A 20,955-nucleotide genomic window follows, 5' to 3' on the forward strand; every position below is an offset into this window, starting at 1 on the left:
CGGCTGGTTTTGAAGCAGGGGTCTTGCCCGACTTAGGGCATTGTAAATGGCCCTCAGTTCCAGAATTTATATGTAGGGAAGTCTCCTGACTTGACCATAGGCCCTGGAAGTTTCTTCCCTGTGTGACTGCTCCCCAGCCTCGAAGGCTGGCATCCGTGGTCACCAGGACCCAGTCCTGTATGCCGAAACTGCGGCCCTCTAGAAGATGAGCACCCTGCAGCCACCACAGTAGAGACACCCTGGTCCTTGGAGACAGGGTTATCATTTGATGCATTTGAAGATGCGATCCCGACCACTTATCCAAGAGGTCCCACTGGAAGGTCCTCGCATGGAACCTGCCGAATGGAATTGCTTCGTATGAAGCCACCATTTTTCCCAGGACTCGTGTGCAACGATGCACCGATACCCTTTTTGGTTTTAGGAGGTCTCTGACTAGAGATGACAGCTCCTTGGCTTTCTCCTGCGGGAGAAACACTTTTTTCTGTTCTGTGTCCAAAATCATCCCCAGGAACAGTAAGCGAGTGGAAGGAACCAGCTGTGACTTAGGAATGTTCAGAATCCAGCTATGCTGTTGTAGCACCTCCTGAGATAGTGCTACTCCGACCAGTAACTGCTCCCTGGACCTTGCCTTTATAAGGAGATCGTCCAAGTATGGGATAAATAAAAACTCCCTTTTTTTTTTTTTTTTTTTTTGAAGGAGTATCATCATTTCTGCCATTACCTTGGTAAACACCCTCGGTGCCGTGGACAGTCCAAACGGTAGTGTCTGGAATTGGTAATGGCAATCCTGTACCACAATCTGAGGTACTCCTGGTGAGGAAGGTAAAAAGGGACATGCAGGTAAGCATCCTTGATGTCCAGGGATACCATGTAATCCCCCTCGTCCAGGCTAGCAATAACCGCCCTGAGCGATTCCATCTTGAACTTTGTTATGTAAGTGTTCAAGGATTTCCATTTTAAAATGGGTCTCACCGAACCGGCTGGTTTCGGTACCACAAACAGTGTGGAATAGTAACCCCGTCCTTGTTGAAGTAGGGGCACCTTGACTATCACCTGCTGGGAATACAGCTTGTGAATTGCCTCTAGCACAGCCTCCCTGCCTGAGGGAGTTGTCGGCAAGGCAGATTTGAGTAAACGGCGGGGGGGAGACGCCTCGACTTCCAGCTTGTACCCCTGAGATACTACTTGAAGGATCCAGGGATCCACCTGTGAGCGAGCCCACTGATCGCTGAAATTTTTGAGGCGGCCCCCCACCGTACCTGGCTACGCCTGTGGAGCCCCCGCGTCATGCGGTGGACTCAGAGGAAGCAGGGGAAGAATTTTGATTCTGGGAACTGGCTGCTGGTGCAGCTTTTTCCCTCTTCCCTCGTTTGACCCGTCTGCTTTTTTGAAGCCGAAAGGACTGTACCTGATAATACAGTGCTTTTCTTAGGCTGTGAGGAAACCTGAGGTAAAATATTTTCATCCCAGCTGTTGCTGTGGATACGAGGTCCCAGAGACCATCCCCAACCAATTCCTCACCCTTATAAGGCTCTATGTGCCTTTTAAAGTCAGCATCACCTGTCCAGTGTCGGGTCTCCACTACCCTCCTGACAGAATGGACATTGCAATAATTCAGGATGCCAGCCGGCAAAATATTCCTCTGTGCATCCCTCACATATAAGACGACGTCTTATGTTCGCAAAATAGTATCCCTGTTTGAAAGGGGTACAGACCACGCTGCAGCAGTCTGCAGGTCTCAGTCTAGTACCTGAGTGTGTAAATACAGACTTCAGGATAGCCTCCTGCTATTTATCAGCAGGTACCTTCAAAGTGGCCGTATCCTAAGACGGCAGTGCCACCTTGACAAACGTGTGAGCGCCTTATCCACCCTAGGGGATATCTCCCAGCGTAACTTATCCTCTGGCGGGAAAGGGTACGCCATCAGTAACTTGTTAGAAATTACCAGTTTCTTATCGGGGATACCCACGCTTTTTCACACTTCATTCACTCATTTGATGGGGGAACAAAACACTGCCTGCTTTTTCTCCCCACACATAAAACCCTTTGTTTTTAGTGGTACTTGGGTTAATGTCAGAAATGTGTAACACATTTTATATTGCCGGGATCATGTAACGGATGTTCCTAGTGGATTGTGTATATGTCTCAACCTCGTCGACACTGGAGTCAGACTCCGTGTCGACATCTGTGTCTGCCATCTGAGGGTTGATGGCCTTTGAGACGTCTGGGCAGGCGCGGGCTGAGAAGCCGGCTGTCCCATAGCTGTTACGTCATCCAGCCTTTTATGTAAGGAGTTGACACTGTCGGTTAATACCTTCCACCTATCCATCCACTCTGGTGTCGGCCCACAGGGGCGACATCTCATTTATCGGCATCTGTTCCGCCTCCACATAAGTCTCCTCATCAAACATGTCGACACAGCCGTACCGACACACCGCACACACACAAGGAATGCTCCAATGAGGACAGGACCCACAAAAGCCCTTTGGGGGGACAGAGTGAGAGTATGCCAGCACACACCAGAGCGCTATATAATGCAGGGACTAACTGAGTTATGTCCCCTATAGCTGCTTTTATATAATTTATACTGCGCCTAAATTTAGTGCCCCCCCTCTCTGTTTTTACCCTGTTCTGTAGTGTAGACTGCAGGGGAGAGCAAGGGAGCTTCCTTCCAGCGGATCTGTGAAGGAGAAATGGCGCCAGTGTGCTGTGGGAGATAGCTCCGCCCCTTTTCCGCGGACTATTCTCACGCTTTTTTCTGGATTCTGGCAGGGGTATTTTCCACATATATAGCCTCTGGGGCTATATATTGTGGTATTTTTGCCAGCCAAGGTGTTATTATTGCTTCTCAGGGCGCCCCCCCCCAGCGCCCTGCACCCTCAGTGACCGGAGTGTGAAGTGTGTATGAGGACCAATGGCGCACAGCTGCAGTGCTGTGCGCTACCTTGGTGAAGACTGATGTCTTCTGCCGCCGATTTTCCGGACCTCTTCTTGCTTCTGGCTCTGTAAGGGGGACGGCGGCGCGGCTCCGGGACCGAACACCAAGGACTGGGCCTGCGGTCGATCCCTCTGGAGCTAATGGTGTCCAGTAGCCTAAGATGCCCAATCCGGCTGCAAGCAGGCGAGTTCGCTTCTTCTCCCCTTAGTCCCTCGCTGCAGTGAGCCTGTTGCCAGCAGGTCTCACTGAAAATAAAAAACCTAAATCTATACTTTCTTTCTAAGGGCTCAGGAGAGCCCCTAGTGTGCATCCAACCTCGGCCGGGCACAAGATCTAACTGAGGCTTGGAGGAGGGTCATAGTGGGAGGAGCCAGTGCACACCAGGTAGTCATAAATCTTTCTAGAGTGCCCAGCCTCCTTCGGAGCCCGCTATTCCCCATGGTCCTTACGGAGTTCCCAGCATCCACTAGGACATCAGAGAAAGATAAAATATGTAAGGTTATGTGTGGCCTGTAAGGAGAAAATGTAATTAGGATAGCTTAGGGATGATATGTGGGTGGTTCTGGAATTTGGTACGCTTGTCTGAAGAGGTGAGTTTTTAGGGAACAATGAAGGTTTGGAGACTAGAGAAAAGACTCAAGAGTGGTTGCAGCCTAAAAAAAGTCCTGTAACTGTGAATGGGAGCAGGTAATGCATGTGGATGGGAGATGTAGATACTGCTCCCAGCAGATAGGTCTGGTTGGTTGGGTGATATTTTAAGACAAGTGAAGACATGTATTCTGGTTTCTGACATGTTAAACTAATTTCTTGGACAATTCTGCCCTTTGAAATAATCTAGGGGTTTGCTGTCCACATTCTGAAACAGTTTATCTGAGGAGAAATAATTTATTGACCATGGTTTATTATTTTTACATTTTTAATTGGGACTCTGCTACACATGTCTACGAAAGAGCAATGCTGCTGAATTATGTGAGGAGATATAGATTCTGTGTGCTGCTGAATTGTACTGTAGTTTTCATTGGCCTTTACAGAATATACCATAATTGGGCGATTTCAATATTTGTCACTACTATAATGTACACAACTTAGACAAGGTACGGGTATGTTAGTGAGTACTAAGTCTACTTTAACCAAACAATCTTTAAAAGTCTAAGCCCTAAAATCTAACGGTACTGTCGACCTTTATAACAGTTTCTTATATAGCGCAGAGATTCTGTTATAGCGCTTTACAATTGGAAACAACAGTGATTAAACAAAACTGGGTTATAATAGATAGCCATAGAGGTAGAAAGGCCCTGCTTGCAAGCTTACAATCTACAGGGAAATACACAAGGATAGGTTTTATCTATTGCATAATGTTCCACCAGATTACAGTGATTCTTGGAGGACTGTATGATATGATCACACCGCAATGTTGGTCTTGGACAGGAGTATGGGAAAGTGAAGAAAGAGAAAATATGTAAGGATATGTGGGGACTGTACAGTGGGGATATAATTGAATAGGAAAGTTTATTAAGGTTATGTGGGCGGTTCCCGAATTTTATAAGCTTGCCTGAAGAAGTGAGCTTGAAGCTTTGGAGACTAGAGGGGAGTCTTATTGTGCATAGGAGGGCATTTCACAGAGTGGGTGCAGCCCGAAGAAAGTCCTGCAATCGTGAATGGGATCGAATAATGAGTGTGGATGAGAGACGTAGAACTTGTTAAGAGCGATGAGCTTGGGTTGGCAGATATTTTGAGATAAGTGAACAAATGTACATTGGTGTAGTTTGGTTAATGGCCTTGTATGTGAGTAAAATTATTTTATATTGAATATGGTAGAATACAGGTAACCAATGGAGGGACTGATAGAGTGGATCCGTAGACACTAAATGTCTAGCAGAAAAGAGTAGCCTTGCAGCTGCATTCAGAAGGTATTGTAGTGGCGAGAGTCTCTTTAAGGTAAGACCAGTAAGAAGACTATGGAAATAATCAATGCGGGAGATAATGAGAGCATGGAGTAGAGTTTTTGCAGTGCCCTGTGTAAGGTATGGTCGTATTTTTAGTTTGGTTATTTTAGATACATGTAACATTTGTAACTTAGTCAGGCCAAAACAGTCATTCCTAGTACACCATAAGAAAACTAATACACAATAAGGAAAGAGTAGCAAATTCTAGGATAAAAATTCAACAGAAATATCCGATAGAAGTGACTTGCGCTGTGCATACTTGTGTTTGATTTTCTGCTACATTTCTTTATAGCAATTCATTTGTGACATAAAACTACTACTAAGGGGTATATTCAATTAAAGTCGGATCCATTCCGACATGTATTTGTCGGAATGGATCCGACAACCCCTACTCAATCCCATCTAAAATTCGACTTTTTCAAGTTGAATTTTAGATGGGACCCGGAGGAGGCGAGGGGGGGGCGAGCCGCTGGGGGACAGCCGGCGGCAGCCAGAGGAGATCAGTGCTACGGAGTAGCGCTGCAGCAGGATGTCACTCACCCGCCCGACCTCATGGCAGCTTCCACCCGGCTCCACGACGGGCCGGTGAGTGACATCCAGCTGCAGCGCTGATCATAGCGCTGATCTCCTGTATGTCCGCCCGCTGTCACCCTGTCTCCCTGCGGCTCCCCCCCCCCCCCCCGCCTCCTCCGGGTCCATCTCATTTTGATGTCGGATTGAGATAGTCGAAAATGGGGACAAAACCTGTCAGATTTGGCCCCGTTTTCGACATCAACACGTGGATCGGCAGCTCTGAATAGGTCGAATCAGGATTCGACCTTAAAAAGTAAAAAACTGACGTCTTTTCGACAGACGGCAGTTTTCGACTGCAATTGAATATACCCCTAAGTACAGTAAGGGGGACATGTACTTAGCAGTGATAAAAGTGGAGAAGTGAGCCAGTGGAGAAGTTGCCCTTTGAGAACCAAGCAGCTACTCTGTATACATTTATAGAATGCAAATTATAAATGTTATGTCAATGCTTTTCCACTTTTATCACTGCTTAGTACATGTCCCCCTTAGTACATATCTGGTATCAACTAGAACTTACCTACTAAATTAAGTCAGACTCAACAGTGCATAAGGTTAATGTAATGTTCATGGTTGATTGCAAAATAACATTTTCCCCTAATGGGCCAAACCATGTGCACTGCAGGTGGGTCAGATATAACATGTGCAGTGAGAGTTAGATTTGGGTGGGTTATTTTGTTTCTGTGCAGGGTAAATACTGGCTGCTTTCTTTTTACACTGCAATTTAGATTTCAGTTTAAACACACCCCACCCAAATCTAACTCTCTCTGCACATATTATATCTCTCACACCTGCAGTGCACATGGGGCCTAATTCAGATCTGATCGCAGCAGCAAATTTGTTAGCTAATGGCCAAAACCATGTGCACTGCAGGGGGGGGGGGGGGGGGCAGATATAACGGGCAGAGAGAGTTAGATTTGGGTGGGGTGTGTTCAAACTGAAATCTAAATTGCAGTGTAAAAATAAAGCAGCCAGTATTTACCCTGCACAGGAACAATATAACTCACCAAATCTAACTCTCTCTGTACCATACTTACCTACTCTCCCGGAAGCTGCGGGAGGCTCCCGTTTTTTGGGGTAGCCCCCCGCACCCCCGGAAGAGTGGGCAGCTCTCCCGCATCCTGCTCGCACCTTAGTGATGCGAGCAGGATGGAGAGATAATCTCCCGTTTTTGCGGGTCCGTCAGGTGGGGTAGGGGTTAAAATGACGCAAACTGCGTCATTTTAGCTCCGCCCCCTTCCCGCAGACCGCGAATCGCGGCATTTGCCGATGCAGGGGCGGGGCTTGGTGATGTCACCATCCGCCCCCGCCCCCCGAAGACTACTGCAGCGTCTCCTCTCCGGGCTTCTCCCGGAGAGGAGACCTACAATGTAGGCAAGTATGCTCTGTACATGTTATATCTGTCCCCCCTGCAGTGCACAGGGTTTTGCCCAACTGCTAACAAATTTGCTGCTGCCATCAGATCTGAATTAGGCCCATGGTTTTGCCCATTAGAGGAAAATGTTATTTTGCAATCAACCTTGAATTAGGCTTTAAATGCAAACTAAGATGCAAAATTGAGGAAAAAGTACAAAGCACAGGATTCGCGTCAGGCAAATTCGATAGGTTTATGAGCTGTAGTATTGTAAGTGTTCCATAATGCCATATCTGGGATGATCTATTAGTGTTCTGCTCCTATGATAAAAAAAAAAAATGCTTGTGACCTGTATTGGTAACTTGTCACAGTAGTTCATGTCACAAATCAATTTTCTTGGATTTCTGAAACTGACATATAACCTTATGAGTCTTATTTCCAATGAAATGCTCAGTTTGGCCAAAGGTGCGAGAACTAATTGTGGTTATGGATCACATAATGGCAGAGTGTTTAAACCCTCACTAAAAGAAAGAAATAGACATATCACGGAGAAGACCAGTGTTACTGGAATCAGTACTGTTTTAATTAAGCCTCTTGCACAATTCCTTGATACAGTAACTGTCCTGAAACCCATTTTGAAATCACAGGCTTCTGCCGTTGCAATGTTAATGATATAGCCTTGCATTATTTCTTATTTTATTATTTATTTCTGACAACTGTCTGTTGTTTCTGGGTATGGAAACCATTACGTATCCAGGTGGATTAGAGGTACTAAAACACAGTTAATATTACTGAAAATTGGACCAAAATATGATTTTCACACCCAGGGACTGTAAAGATGTAAGTTGAATGTTACCCCTACCATTGCTAATTGGTTGTACACATTTTATTTAACTAGATCTAGGTATTTGTATACCACACTATGGCCCTCATTCCGAGTTGATCGCACGGTAGCATTTTTTTGCAGCCGTGCGATCAGATAGTCGCCGCCTATGGGGGAGTGTATTTTAGCTTAGCAAGTGTGCGATCGCTTGTGCAGGGGAGCTGTGCAAAAAAGATTTTGTGCAGTTTCTGAGTAGCTCTGAACTTACTCAGCCCTTGCGATCACTTCAGCCTTTCAGGTCCCGGAATTGATGTCAGACACCCGCCCTGCAAACGCCTGGACACGCCTGCGCTTTTCCAACCATTCCCTGAAAACGGTCAGTTGCCACCCAGGAACACCTTCTTGCTGTCAATCACCTTGCGCTGCCATCGCATTCTTCGTAAGGTCCCACGTTGCCCAGCTTTTCCTGTCACCGGGCAGCGACATGCCTGCGCATTGCAGTCGTGGCACATGCGCCGAGTTAGATTTGGGTGGGGTGTGTTCAAACTGAAATCTAAATTGCAGTGTAAAAATAAAGCAGCCAGTATTTACCCTGCACGGAAACAAAATAGTCCACCCACATCTAACTCTCTCTGCACATGTTATATCTGCTCCACCTGCAGTGCACATGGTTTTGCCCAGCTGCTAACAAATTTGCTGCTGCGATTACCCCCTATGTACTGCCATTTCATTCTCAAATGAAATAAGTGGGTGTCAATATTAGTTTCTATTTCATCAATAGAGAAATCCCGATACCCTAAGTGGGATTTTCTTATCACTTCCATGCAAGTGGGTCCAGCATCAGCACTTTTAGAAACCCCTGCCCTACTACAGCCCAATCTGTGTTCTGTGGGTCCCTGGCCTAACATAGCCAAACACACATGAAGGGCCTCTGATGATGCCCTTCTGTCCCCTGCTCATCTTTATAGACCTCCTTCCCTTTCTGAGCATTGTTTGATCCTAAGGGGAGAATTTAGGTTCAATACCTGACATAAACTGTGGTCAACCTTTTACTCACAACCTACCTGCCACATTTAATACTACAGGTAAAGAAATATACATTAATCCCATCAATGCAATAAATAACATTGGAGGAGATGTATTAAGCCTGGAGAAGTGATGAAGCAGTGATAAGTGAAAGGTGATAACGCACCAGCCAATCATTACTGTTTGAAAAATGACAGCAGCTGATTGGCTGGTGCGTTATCACCTTTCACTTATCACTTATTTATCACTTTTCCAGGCTTAATACATCTGCCCACTTATTACAAGTAATATTAAAGTGGAACTCCAAGCCGGCAATAGTCCATAATCCCTTGTGCTCAAGAGGAAAGTCTTCTTGTACTTTAAAACTCCAGAAAATCCATCAATAACACACACAAGTGTGTATGTATGTATGTATGTATATATATATATATAAATAAAACTTCTTGCGGCATCCTCCTGTCATTGTAATGTGTTATAAAATTAACTGGAGCGCATTATAATATTAGATAATATGAACTGGAGCACTGTAATGTTACACAATATGAAGTAGAAACACTATACTGTGACACTACAGTGTGGCAAAATATGAACTGGGGGCAGCACTGTAATGTAATGGTTTATAATATAAACTAGGGCACTATTATGGGGCATAAAATCACTGGAAGACCTTTGTTTGATAAGAATTTGCATTCCTGCCTTTTTTCTCTTTGTTAGTTGGGGCGGGTTTATGTGTCACCCACCTAATGTCACTTTAGTTTTCTTGCTTTCCAAATCATTTAAATAAATAAAGTGTCTTGTAAAACTAAAATATGTTTAATAAGTGCATTAAAACATTGAATATTCTTGTTTGTTTAACTGATGGAATTTATTCCATTTCCAGTCAGGGGTATTAACGCATAATCTCTCATGGGAACTGATTATTCCACATTTTACTATCAATGTAATTTGCTGTTTGGATGTGCTGATTAAATTCTTAAATGCTTCACCTCAATAGTGAAAACTATCTGGTATTAACTAGAACTCACCTACTAAATGAAATCAGACTCAACAGTGCATAAGGTTAGTGTAATGTTACTTGGCGTTGTGCCTAGTGAGCACTTTGCCCTGTAATTTGTCTCCTTATATTGCCACACTGGGTATCTTAAACACATGGGTCTATGAGAACTGTAAAATAAATTCCAGTTTCTAATGTTGGGCCTGATGCAGAGTTAAATGCAGGTTGGCTTTTTTGAAGGGACAGTGGCCCCTTCAAAATGTTGCTATGGGGCCCACAAATTTCTGGCTATGGCCCTAACTATAGCATATATATATATTGATAGCGGCCCTGGGCATATGAATATCATTACAAAGAACTAAGGTTCAATAAGGGTTGAGATTACCTAAAGGATAATAAAAGGGGCAGCTAGATGGGCCAAGTGGTTCTTATCTGCCGTCAAATTTTATGTTTCTATATTTATGTTTAAGCATCGTTTTCCAAAAAAGAGCAGTAATAAGGTTGAGGAAACGTGCCTTTTCTACTGAAGTCCTCTTTTTTTATTTGGATCATTTCACTCTGTAACCTGTGATTCCTCTGAGTGAACCACTGTCTCAATCCAATCTATTTTTTTATAATTTTTGCATGTTGCATTAATATATGGTGACAATCAATTATGTGTCTTTTATTTACAGTGACTGGAGAAACCCTTCTTCTTTTCTGCTCCATTTCCATTGGTTGTCCCTTTGCTGCTTCTTACACTGAGGATATGGCGCCTTCTCTGCAGACGGCATTTGCTCGCCGCTGGTGGATCGCTAGTACTGCAGTGCTGGAGAATCTCTTTTTCTCAGCTGTTCTGTTCGGATGGGGCTCACTGCTCATCATGTTACAACAGGAAGGATTTTATTCACATCTATGCAAAGGTGCGTAATGAGATTTCAATAGCATATCATTCACATCGGGTGTGATATGAAATCCCGGCGTTGGTGATGCCGGTGGTCCGTGATCGACCACGGCATCCCGATTTTTAGAATTCCAACAGGGGATGAGGTAATTAATTTACCCCTGCCCTGCCCCTTAGCCTAACCCACCTAGGGTGGCGGCTAGGGCTAAGATAGTGGGGGTGGCCACTAGGGCTGAGACTCTGGGAGGGGGTGTGTGGCAGCTACGGCTAACCCGCCCTCTAGTGCCTATCCCTAACCACCTCCCTCCCCTCCAAGGCCCTCATCCCAATACTTACCTTTGGAATGTCGGCGGTCAGTACTGCTGAGTGTTGTCGGGATTCTGGCATCGCTCACCTGACTGCCGGCATCCAGACCATCGGGATACTGACCACATCCCCCTCAGACAATACTGGTGACACATGTGCCTTTCTTGTGTTGGATAAAAGAGCCTTATTTACCCAAAGTGGTTTATGAGTCTGCAGTGTAGTCATTGTTGAAAATAAACCTCATAGTGACAGATGGAATAAAAACAAATTTGAACATTTTGAATAACGTAATAAAAAGTAATGGAAGCATAGCAGAACAACCAGTGCCGTAACTAGGCATTTTAGCGCTGTGTGCAAGAAACGACATTGGCACCCCCCCATGTAAGATAGGGGCAGTGCGCGCCGTAGGCGCGTGAAAAATATATAGGGGTGTGGGGGAAGGGGCGTGGCCACAAAATAATAGCAATTCATACTACGGTGCACAGTAGTCTCCATTATTCAAATTACGCTGCACAGTAGCGCCACTACACCAGGTAGAGACCCTTTTATACATTACAGCAGACAGCGTCCCCCTTTTTACACATTACAGCAGACAGTCCTCCTTTTTACACATTACAGCAGACAGTCCCCCTTTTTACACATTACAGCAGACAGTCCCCCTTTTTACACATTACAGCAGACAGTCCCCCTTTTTACACATTACGGCAGACAGTCCCCCTTTTTACACATTACGGCAGACAGCGTCCCCTTTTTACACATTACGGCAGATAGCGTCCCCTTTTTACACATGACAGCAGACAGCGTCCCCTTTTTACACATTACAGCAGACAGTCGCCCTTTTTACACATTACGGCAGACAGTCCCCCTTTTTACACATTACGGCAGACAGCGTCCCCTTTTTACACATTACGGCACACAGCGTCCCCTTTTTACACATTACGGCAGACAGCTTCCCCTTTTTTACACATTACGGCAGACAGCGTCCCCTTTTTTAACATTACGGCAGACAGCGTCTCCTTTTTACACATTACAGCAGACAGCGTCCCAGTTTTTACACATTACGGCAGACGGTCCCCCCCCTTTAAACACATTGCGTCAGCCAGTTCCCCTTTTTACATATTGCGTCAGCCAGTCCCCCTTTTTACATATTGCGTCAGCCAGGCCCCCTTTTTACATATTACGGCAGACGGTGTCCCCCTTTTTACACATTGCGGCAGCCAGTACCCCTTTTTACACATTGCGGCAGCCAGTCCCCCTTTTTACACATTACGGCAGCCAGTCCCCCTTTTTACATATTGCGGCAGCCAGGCCCCCTTTTTACACATTGCGGCAGCCAGGCCCCCTTTTTACACATTGCGGCAGCCAGGCCCCCTTTTTACACATTGCATCCCAGCATCCACAGCAGCGCCGGGCAGCCAATACAGAAGGAGAGGGGGCTGCTGCAGCGGCGCTTACTACCAATGAAATAGCGCTGCTGCGGCTCCAGTCCCCCTGCCTCCTTCTCCTTCTCACCTGCCTGCACCGAGGGAGCTGCAATTTGACTCATTACATGCCGCTGGTCGTGCGCCCTCAGGGCAACTGCGCTGTGTGCCAAGCCCACTTGGCACACACGTAGTTACGGCCCTGAGAACAACTATAACAACTATTAGCTTAAGTCAGCAGCAATTGATAATTAATAAAGTATTTTCCAATCAAATACTAAATGGAGTTTTTGCAGGATTCATTGCTTTTACTTGAATACTCCCTTCTGGCGATGGCTATCACTGATGTGCTTTCCTAAAGCATGAGGTATATTATTTATTATGGACAATGGTGGTACAAATACAGCCACTGTCCTCGGATTACTAATGCCATCTCACTATGGTGTTAACTTGTTGTACAAAGAGATGATTTAAAAAAAGAAAAAAAGGTTTACCCCATGTAATTAAAGTATACAGTATATACTCGGTGATAACCCATTTGGAGATACAATGATTTGCAGATTTTTTTCTGCTGCCTTATGTATGAAATAGGAAAGAAAACATACAGTACTACTGTAGCTGACACTTTCATAGAAAAAATATATATAAATCACTTTATTATACATTATTAAATATAATGCAAAACAGTATCTGAATATTGATGCAGTTTTCATTCCCAAAATAAAGCATGATAACAGTAACAGCATATAGCCTTTTTCTGTTTCTAGAGACAAATTCTTCTGAGAATGAATCATTGTCCTATAAAGCAACAGCTAATGCCTCATTACCGAAGCCATGGCTGACTTGTACGGCCCAGGAAGAGATGCTGAATTTGGGTTTTACAATTGGTTCCTTTTTATTAAGTGCAGCAACTCTTCCCTTGGGGATTCTGATGGATCGATATGGACCTCGCCCACTCAGATTAGTGGGAAGGTAAGTGTACCAGAGCTACACACACACACCCTAGTTTGGTGCTTCTAAATATTGTATGTTGGGAGGGGTCTGGGACTCAGGGTCGACACACCTTTGGTCGCCGTCAATTGGTCGACACACCTTAGGTCGACATGGCCAAAAGGTCGACATGGACAAAAGGTCGACGGGAACAAGGTCAACATGGAAAAAGGTCGACATGAGTTTTAAATGTTTTTTTGGTGTCGTTTTCTTCGTAGAGTGACCGGGAACCCCAGTTAGTGCACCGCGTCCCCTCGCATGGCTCGCTTCGCTCGCCATGCTTCGGGCATGGTGCCTTCGCTTCGCTCGGCACAGATTACCGTTCCAATCGTAGTCCACGTGGATCGTTAAGTATGAAAAGGTTCCAAAAAAGAAAAAATCGTGAAAAACTCATGTCGACCTTTTTCCATGTCGACCTTGTTCCTGTCGACCTTTTGTCCATGTCGACCTTTTGTCCATGTCGACCTAAGGTGTGCCGACCAACTGGCGTTGACCTAAGGTGTGTCGACCTTTTTGCTGTCGACCTGGAGTCTGGATACCGTTGGGAGTGTGACACATTAACAAATGTACAGTACCTGTCTCCTAATTAAGTTTTGTATGAGCTAAAATCTGAATAATCAAACAGTAGCAGACCAAGAAAAATCTCAGTGGTTTATTTTAGATAACTTTCCATACATCATTGTACTTCCATCACTTTGTCTATTATTCACACCTAAATTCTTGTGACACATCCATATAGTAGTAATCAGGATGCAATCCGTTCAGCATCTCTATTCGAAAAGTCTAGGCATACAGTAAGAATATCCTTATACCAATAAAGATAAAAAAGAGATATAAATAAAGAAACACATTTAAGGAAATATCAGACAAAAATTCGACCTATTCATACTAACAGATATTTTTGGAAACTATCAGAAATGCAGGTACAGTGCAAACTTGTAAAATTACTCGTGGATGGCCTACCTGTAGAATTAGGAGTGAGCCACACTGAACAAACTGTGCCAGATGTGAAGATTGATATTATGAATATAGAAAAGTGCCCCCCCCACCCCCCTACACACATACACACACATACAAGCACAGATTCAAAAGGGGGCTTTGGTGCACAGAGGATAATATAGGGCCTAATTCAGAGTCGATCGCAGCAGAACATTTGTTAGCAAATGGGCAAAACCATGTTCAGTGCCGTTTCTAGCGGCGGGCGAGCCGTGCAACCGCACGGGGCGCCCGTCGCGGCACTTTGTGTGTCCTTATCTCCTCTCCTCCCTCTTCCCGAGCGCTCCTGCTCGGGGGGCGGAGTTTCGCGGAATGACGCGTTTGCGTCGTGACGTCACGACGCAAACGCGTCATTCCGCGAAACTCCGCCCCCCGAGTAGGAGTGCTCGGGAAGAGGGAGGAGAGGAGATAAGCCTGGAAGGAGGAGACGGCCGGCGCGAGGGACCTGAGGCGGCCGGACCCGAAGAGCGGGAAGAAGTAAGTTTTCTCTCTCTCTCTCCCCCTCCCTCCCTTCCCCCCCCCCTCCCCCCCCCACACTTGACACCTGCCTGCTGCACTGTGTAAAATGGGGACACTTGCCTGCCGCGCTGTGTAAAATGGGGACACCTGCCTGCCGCGCTGTGTAAAGTGGGGACTCTTGCCTGCCGCGCTGTGTAAAATGGGGACACCAGCCTGCCGCGCTGTGTAAAGTGGGGACGCCTGCCTGCCGCGCTGTGTAAAATGGGGATGCCTGCCTGCCGCGCTGTGTAAAATGGGGACGCCTGCCGTGCTGTGTAAAATGGGGACATTGTTTATAAAGGGCACTACTCTGTGACATAACGTGTATAAAGGGTACCATTGTGTAGCACAACGTGAATAAGTGAATAAAGGGCACTACTGAGTGATGTTACATGAGTAAGGGGCATTATTGTGAGGTGTAATATGAATCAGGGGCACTACATGCGGTGTAATGTGAATAAGATTCTGCTACTGTGTGGTATTATTGTGTGACACTGCTGCTTCTTTGTGAGATCAATGTCCCTATTATAAAGTATGGGAAGTAAGACAGTAATTTATAGTAAGCAGGGGGGGGTGCTGAAAACACTAGCACTGGCCTTGGCTCCGCTTAATGCGATTGGGGGGGAGGGGGCGGGGGGGGGGGCAGGGGGCAGGCAGGTGGCATGGTAAATGAGTTTCACCACCTCTCCAGGACTACTTTAAGACCTGCTGCTAGCAGAGATGGGTACAATTGTATCATCACTTTCCTAATCAAATTAAAAGCAGATGCTGATTTAGACTTCATGGGGCCCTACACGAGAAAATGGTTTGGGGACCCTAAAGGTGCATACACACTGGGCGATTTTGAGCTCAAAGTAGCACATTTTTGGCGTTTTGAGCTACTTTGAGCTCAAAATCGCCTAGTGTGTATGGCCGGGCAATGAGCGCTGATGTGCACTCCCATCCGTCAACCTGTTTTACCGGCCGAGTGAACCACTTTCCACAGTCTCCTAGCATGTGCATGAAAGTATAAGCAATTTCTGCTTCTCTGTACGCTATAACCCTGCCGGTTATTTGGGAAATGCCATCATCGGCACACCATCAACACTTGTACTTTACTGGTGCAGTTTCTCTGTCTGAACATGGCCTCTGTTGAAGCAGCTGTGCATTTCAGAACACAGTCCGCTTTTTGCTACTGTCTGAAATGACCACGTCAGTGGCTTTGTGTGTACACTCAGAGTAGTGCATTCATAGTTGAGGTTTTCTGAACGTATTGTGCATGCACAGCTGCAAAAAGTCACTCAACTACAGATGTGGCCTCATATGGCTAGCCTCAATACGCCATACAGATGCCTGAGCGAGACAGAAGTTCCAGTGCAACTCTGCTAATGTTGAGTGTCTTTTTATTCTGAAAATGTGTCTTATTCGCCTTGCTATGCACAAGCAGACTTTGATGATTAAAATGATACGCGGCATGCCTTTATTCTTTGTGCAACTGCGGCTGTATCTGCATATGAAATGCTATGTTACAGTGTTTCCAAGAAAAACAAACGCACTTGCGACTAGGCGTGACTAGTAGGGCTGTTTAGCATGACTGCAGCGACAATGAAGGAGGACACATCTGTACATGAACATCAGCATTGCGTGCGGTTTGTTTGCGCATCTAAATCAGGCCCTAATCGGGCTAATTGCTGGAGACACCCAAAAACCCCAAGTACTAGGGATGGAACCAGTAAGTTTGAGCCTCTCAGATAGGGCCAGATTAACATTTGTGGCTTCTCACAGCAACTAACTTGTGTGCAGGGGTGTATCAAGAGAGGAGGGGGTCCGTGTGCAGTCTATGTCCAGACCCCCTCCTCTCTATCCAGCAGCGCATCACACTAAGCACTAGTAAACTCTGACCAGAGTATACTACATACTGTGCCATAGTATGCTATGCATGCACGCCAGGGAAGTGGCACGACTGCCATTTTCCCTGCGATTTCCCTACTACACATGTGTAAGATGCTGAAAAAAATGTCTGCCACACCATTTTCCCGGTGATTTTGCAGTAATACTGCTGCTGATGCGGGACTCTGGAAAGGTACATATTGAAGAAATGTTATTTATTTAGTTGGGTGCCATGTGGGCTACCTGGACCCAGGAGCTCCTGTTCACCGCACACTCTGCACTCATTATAAATCGCTTACGCCACTGCATATGTGACCTATACCAATACAATTGTCATTAATATATACAGTGCATCCGGAAAGTGAACGTGAAAAAAGTGTTTTTAAGATTTTTGTAAATTTCTTATAAATAAAAAACTAAGAAATCACATGTACATAAGTATTCACAGCCTTTGCTCAATACTTTGTTGATGCACCTTTGGCAGCAATTACAGCCTCAAGTCTTTTTGAATATGATGCCACAAGCTTGGCACACCTATCTTTGGACAGTTTCGCCCATTCCTCTTTGCCGCACCTCTCAAGCTCCTTCAGGTTGGATGCGTCGGTGCACAGCCATTTTCAGATCTCTCCAGAGATGTTCAATCAGATTCAAGTCTGGGCTCTGGCTGGGCCACTCAAGGACATTCACAGAGTTGTCCTGAAGCCACTCCTTTGATATCTTGGCTGTGTGCTTAGGGTCGTTGTGCTGCTGAAATTATGAACCGTCGCCCCAGTCTGAGGTCAAGAGCGCTCTGGAGCAGGTTTTCATCCAGGATGTCTCTGTACATTGCTTCATTCATCTTTCCCTATCCTGACTAGTCTCCCAGTTCCTGTCGCTGAAAAACATCCCCACAGCATAATGCTGCCACCACCATGCTTCACTGTAGGTATGGTATTGGCCTGGTGATGAGCGGTGCCTGGTTTTCTCCAAACAGGACGCCTGGCATTCATGCCAAAGAGTTCAATCTTGTCTCATCAGACCAGAGAATTTTGTTTCTCATGGTCTGAGAGTCCTTCAGATGCATTTTGGTAAACCCCAGACGGGCTGCCATGTGCTTTTTACTAAGGAGTGGCTTCCGTCTGGCCACTCTATTATACAGGCCTGATTGGTGGATTGCTGCAGAGATGGTTGTCCTTCTGGAAGGTTCTCCTCTCTCCACAGAGGAATGCTGTAGCTCTGACAGAGTGACCATCAGGTTCTTGGTCACCTCCCTGACTAGGGCAATTCTCCCCCGATTACTCAAACGGTTGGCCAGCTCTAGGAAGAGTTCTGGTTGTTCTGAACTTCTTCCATTTACGGATGATGGAGGCCACTGTGCTCATTGGGACCTTTAAAACAGCAGATGTTTTTCTGTACCCTTCCCCAGATTTGTGCCTCGAGACAATCCTGTCTCGGAGGTCTACAGACAATTTGTTTGACTTCATGCTTGATTTGTGCTCAGACATGAACTGTCAAGCGTGGGACCTTATATAGACAGGTGTATGCCTTTCCAAATCATGTCCAATCAACTGAATTTATCACAGGTGGACTCCAATTAAGCTGTAGGAACATCTCAAGGATGATCAGTGGAAACAGGATGCATCCGAGTTCAATTTTGAGCTTCATGGCAAAAGCTGTGAATACTTACGTACCACGTGATTTCTTAGTTTTTTCACGTTGTCATTATAGGGTATTGTGTGTAGAATTTGGAGGGAAAAAAATGAATTTATTACATGTTGGAATAAGGCTGTAACATAACAAAATGTGGAAAAAGTGAAGCAATGTGAATACTTTCCGGATGCACTGTACTGCCAATGTTATTAAAAAGTATAATATGTATATACAGCACATCCAACATCACAAATGTGTTAAACACCCTATAGTACCCCAAGTTCACATATGTCCACAGTGCCCCCCACACTGGTGATTTAGCTATGTATGGGAGGGGGAGGGGGGGGCAAGTGTGTGGTGGACGCTTGGAAACTGTCCAAACTGCCTTGTTGTTAATCCAGCTCTGCTGACAGACAGGGACCTTTGGCTTCCACTTCCCCTTTCCAGTTAACAAGTTACACATAGGGGGTATTCAGTTAGTGCCGATTTTTCAAAAGTCGGAAAATCGGCACCAAGCTGACATATGTTTAAGCCATAGCAGACGTTTTCAACCGTTTTTTTAATCCATTTTTGCACATGCCTTTTCGGGTTTTATTTCGAATCAGGTTGGGCGATAAGAACCTGAAAATGTGTCACTGGCTTTGAAAAGGGCAAATGTAATTCGCCCTAAAAACGGCCGAAAAGTGCAGATTTTCCGACTTTTGGAAAATTTTGCACTAATTGAATACCCCCTATGGAGCAGATGGATGATTCATCCTTTGTTTTTTTTTTTTTTTCTATATATGCAGATTTAGCTGTATTTGTTAAATTGTTCATTGAGTTTGCTGTGGATGGTTTTTTATTTTGGCAATATTAGATTTTTACAGACTGATTAACACTAATGCGCGATGCATGACATTGCATTTTGCATTCAATGCAACCTGCCAGTCATCGCAAGTATAACAACTTTTATTAATGCCGTATGTTTGAAGAAAATCACAATGGACAGCCCTCCCGGTAAAAGCTGTCCTTTGCGATAGAAGGACTGCTGGGTTTAGAATCCAGAAGTCCTTCTGCGCATGTGTCGAGTGATGAACATGTCGTGGTGGGTACTGGGAGGTATCCGTTTGGATCCCGCTCAGGGGGAAACATGATAAGAAGCCTAAAGATGATGTTGCCCACCACATCCAAGTGCTTGGTACATATGAGAAAAGCGGTCAAACCTCAGAAAATTGCATTTTTGGAGTTTTGGTTGCAGTTTTGGCATTTCTGCATCACACTCTTAATCACAGCTGTGCATTTAACGCAGGGCATTCTGGATAATAGTGATGGACGTGCTGTGATTGTGAGGACTCACTTTTCTCTTATTTTCACAGCTTCTGCTTTGCACTGTCATGTGCTCTGGTGGCTCTCTCTGGATATGATCCATCAGGTAAGTGATCTTTGTGAAAATGTAATCTACTGTAGTTTATACTTTATTAATTTTGTTAGATTAAATGCAAACTGCAGTATGTAGGGAGTACACCAGGAAATTAAAAACCAGGATCTCAGAGCACATCAGAAACATAAAAAAAGGAATGGAAACTCATAATCTCTCGCAACACTTCAAATTACATAATAACCAAAATCCAAATGGATTGACATTTCTGGGAATACAAAAATATCCAAGAACTGGAGTGGAGGAGATTTCGATAAAATCATAAACAGAGAAGAACTGAAGTGGATCTATACACTGAAAACATTCAGACCCCAAGGCATCAACATAGATAACGAAGTGAAGACAGTGATCCTACGCTAATAAGTGAAGTAGCAGACACAGCCAAAAATATGGCAATGTCGGGTATCCAACACCACTCTGATCTAACCTTCATTTTTTAATGAAACGGACTCACTACGTATATAGTCATCCTTCATCACACATCCACATACAATTTTGACTTATAGCCGTATACCACACAATTACATGGCATCATATCCCATGTATAACCAATATAACTCCGAGGAAAACATATGTTACATCATATCACAAACAGGTCCAATTAACACCAATTAGTAGACCCTGACACCCTCATTTTACATCCATTCTCCATACTGTCCTAATGTCTTAATGCGCCTCATTATTAGAAAGTAACAACACACAACTCTGTTACAAATCACCCTCACATCACTATCCAAGAACAATCTGTCACAAGAGAGACTGAATGTGCTAAATTAAGTAGGGACTAGGGGGGTAAGTCAGAGTTGATCGCAGCAGCAAACTTGTTAGCAGCTGGGCAAAACCATGTGCACTGCAAGTGGGGGGGGGGGCAGATATTACATTTGCAGAGAGAGTTAGATTTGGGTGGGTTATTTTGTTTCTGTGCAGGGTAAATACTGGCTGCTTTATTTTTACACTGCAATTTAGATTTCAGTTTGAACACACCCCACCCAAGTCTAACTCTCTGCACGTTATACCTGCCCCCCCCCCCCCTCTGCAGTGCACATGCTTTTGCCCACTGCTAACAAAAATCCTGCTGCGATCAACTCTGTATTAGGCCCTGCGTTTCAATTAGTCCCCACCCACCAATAAACTCACAACCAATTAAATTGTTTCAAGGGACCTTTATAAACCTGACCACAACCAAGATGGCACATACCACACTCCCTGAGGAAGGCCCACAGGGCCGATATGCATTGGAGAAATCAAGCACCTTTACAGATCTGCACATCCAGCAACAACCACACTCTGCAAAA

General features: G+C 45.0%; 1 protein-coding gene across 1 annotated transcript in view; it reads left to right on the forward strand.

The window, feature by feature from the left end:
• SLC43A1 (solute carrier family 43 member 1) overlaps positions 1–20,955 on the forward strand; it is a 228,194-nt gene that overhangs the window by 14,314 nt on the left and 192,925 nt on the right. Inside the window, exons 2-4 of the mRNA XM_063958575.1 lie at positions 10,326–10,553; positions 13,029–13,233; positions 19,599–19,654. Coding sequence (XP_063814645.1) covers positions 10,400–10,553; positions 13,029–13,233; positions 19,599–19,654 — 415 coding nt within the window. The 5' untranslated portion in view covers positions 10,326–10,399. The remainder of the gene's footprint in view (positions 1–10,325; positions 10,554–13,028; positions 13,234–19,598; positions 19,655–20,955) is intronic.

The sequence above is a fragment of the Pseudophryne corroboree genome, chromosome 3 (genome assembly GCF_028390025.1).
Source record: "Pseudophryne corroboree isolate aPseCor3 chromosome 3, aPseCor3.hap2, whole genome shotgun sequence".
Classification (NCBI taxonomy): Eukaryota; Metazoa; Chordata; class Amphibia; order Anura; family Myobatrachidae; genus Pseudophryne; species Pseudophryne corroboree.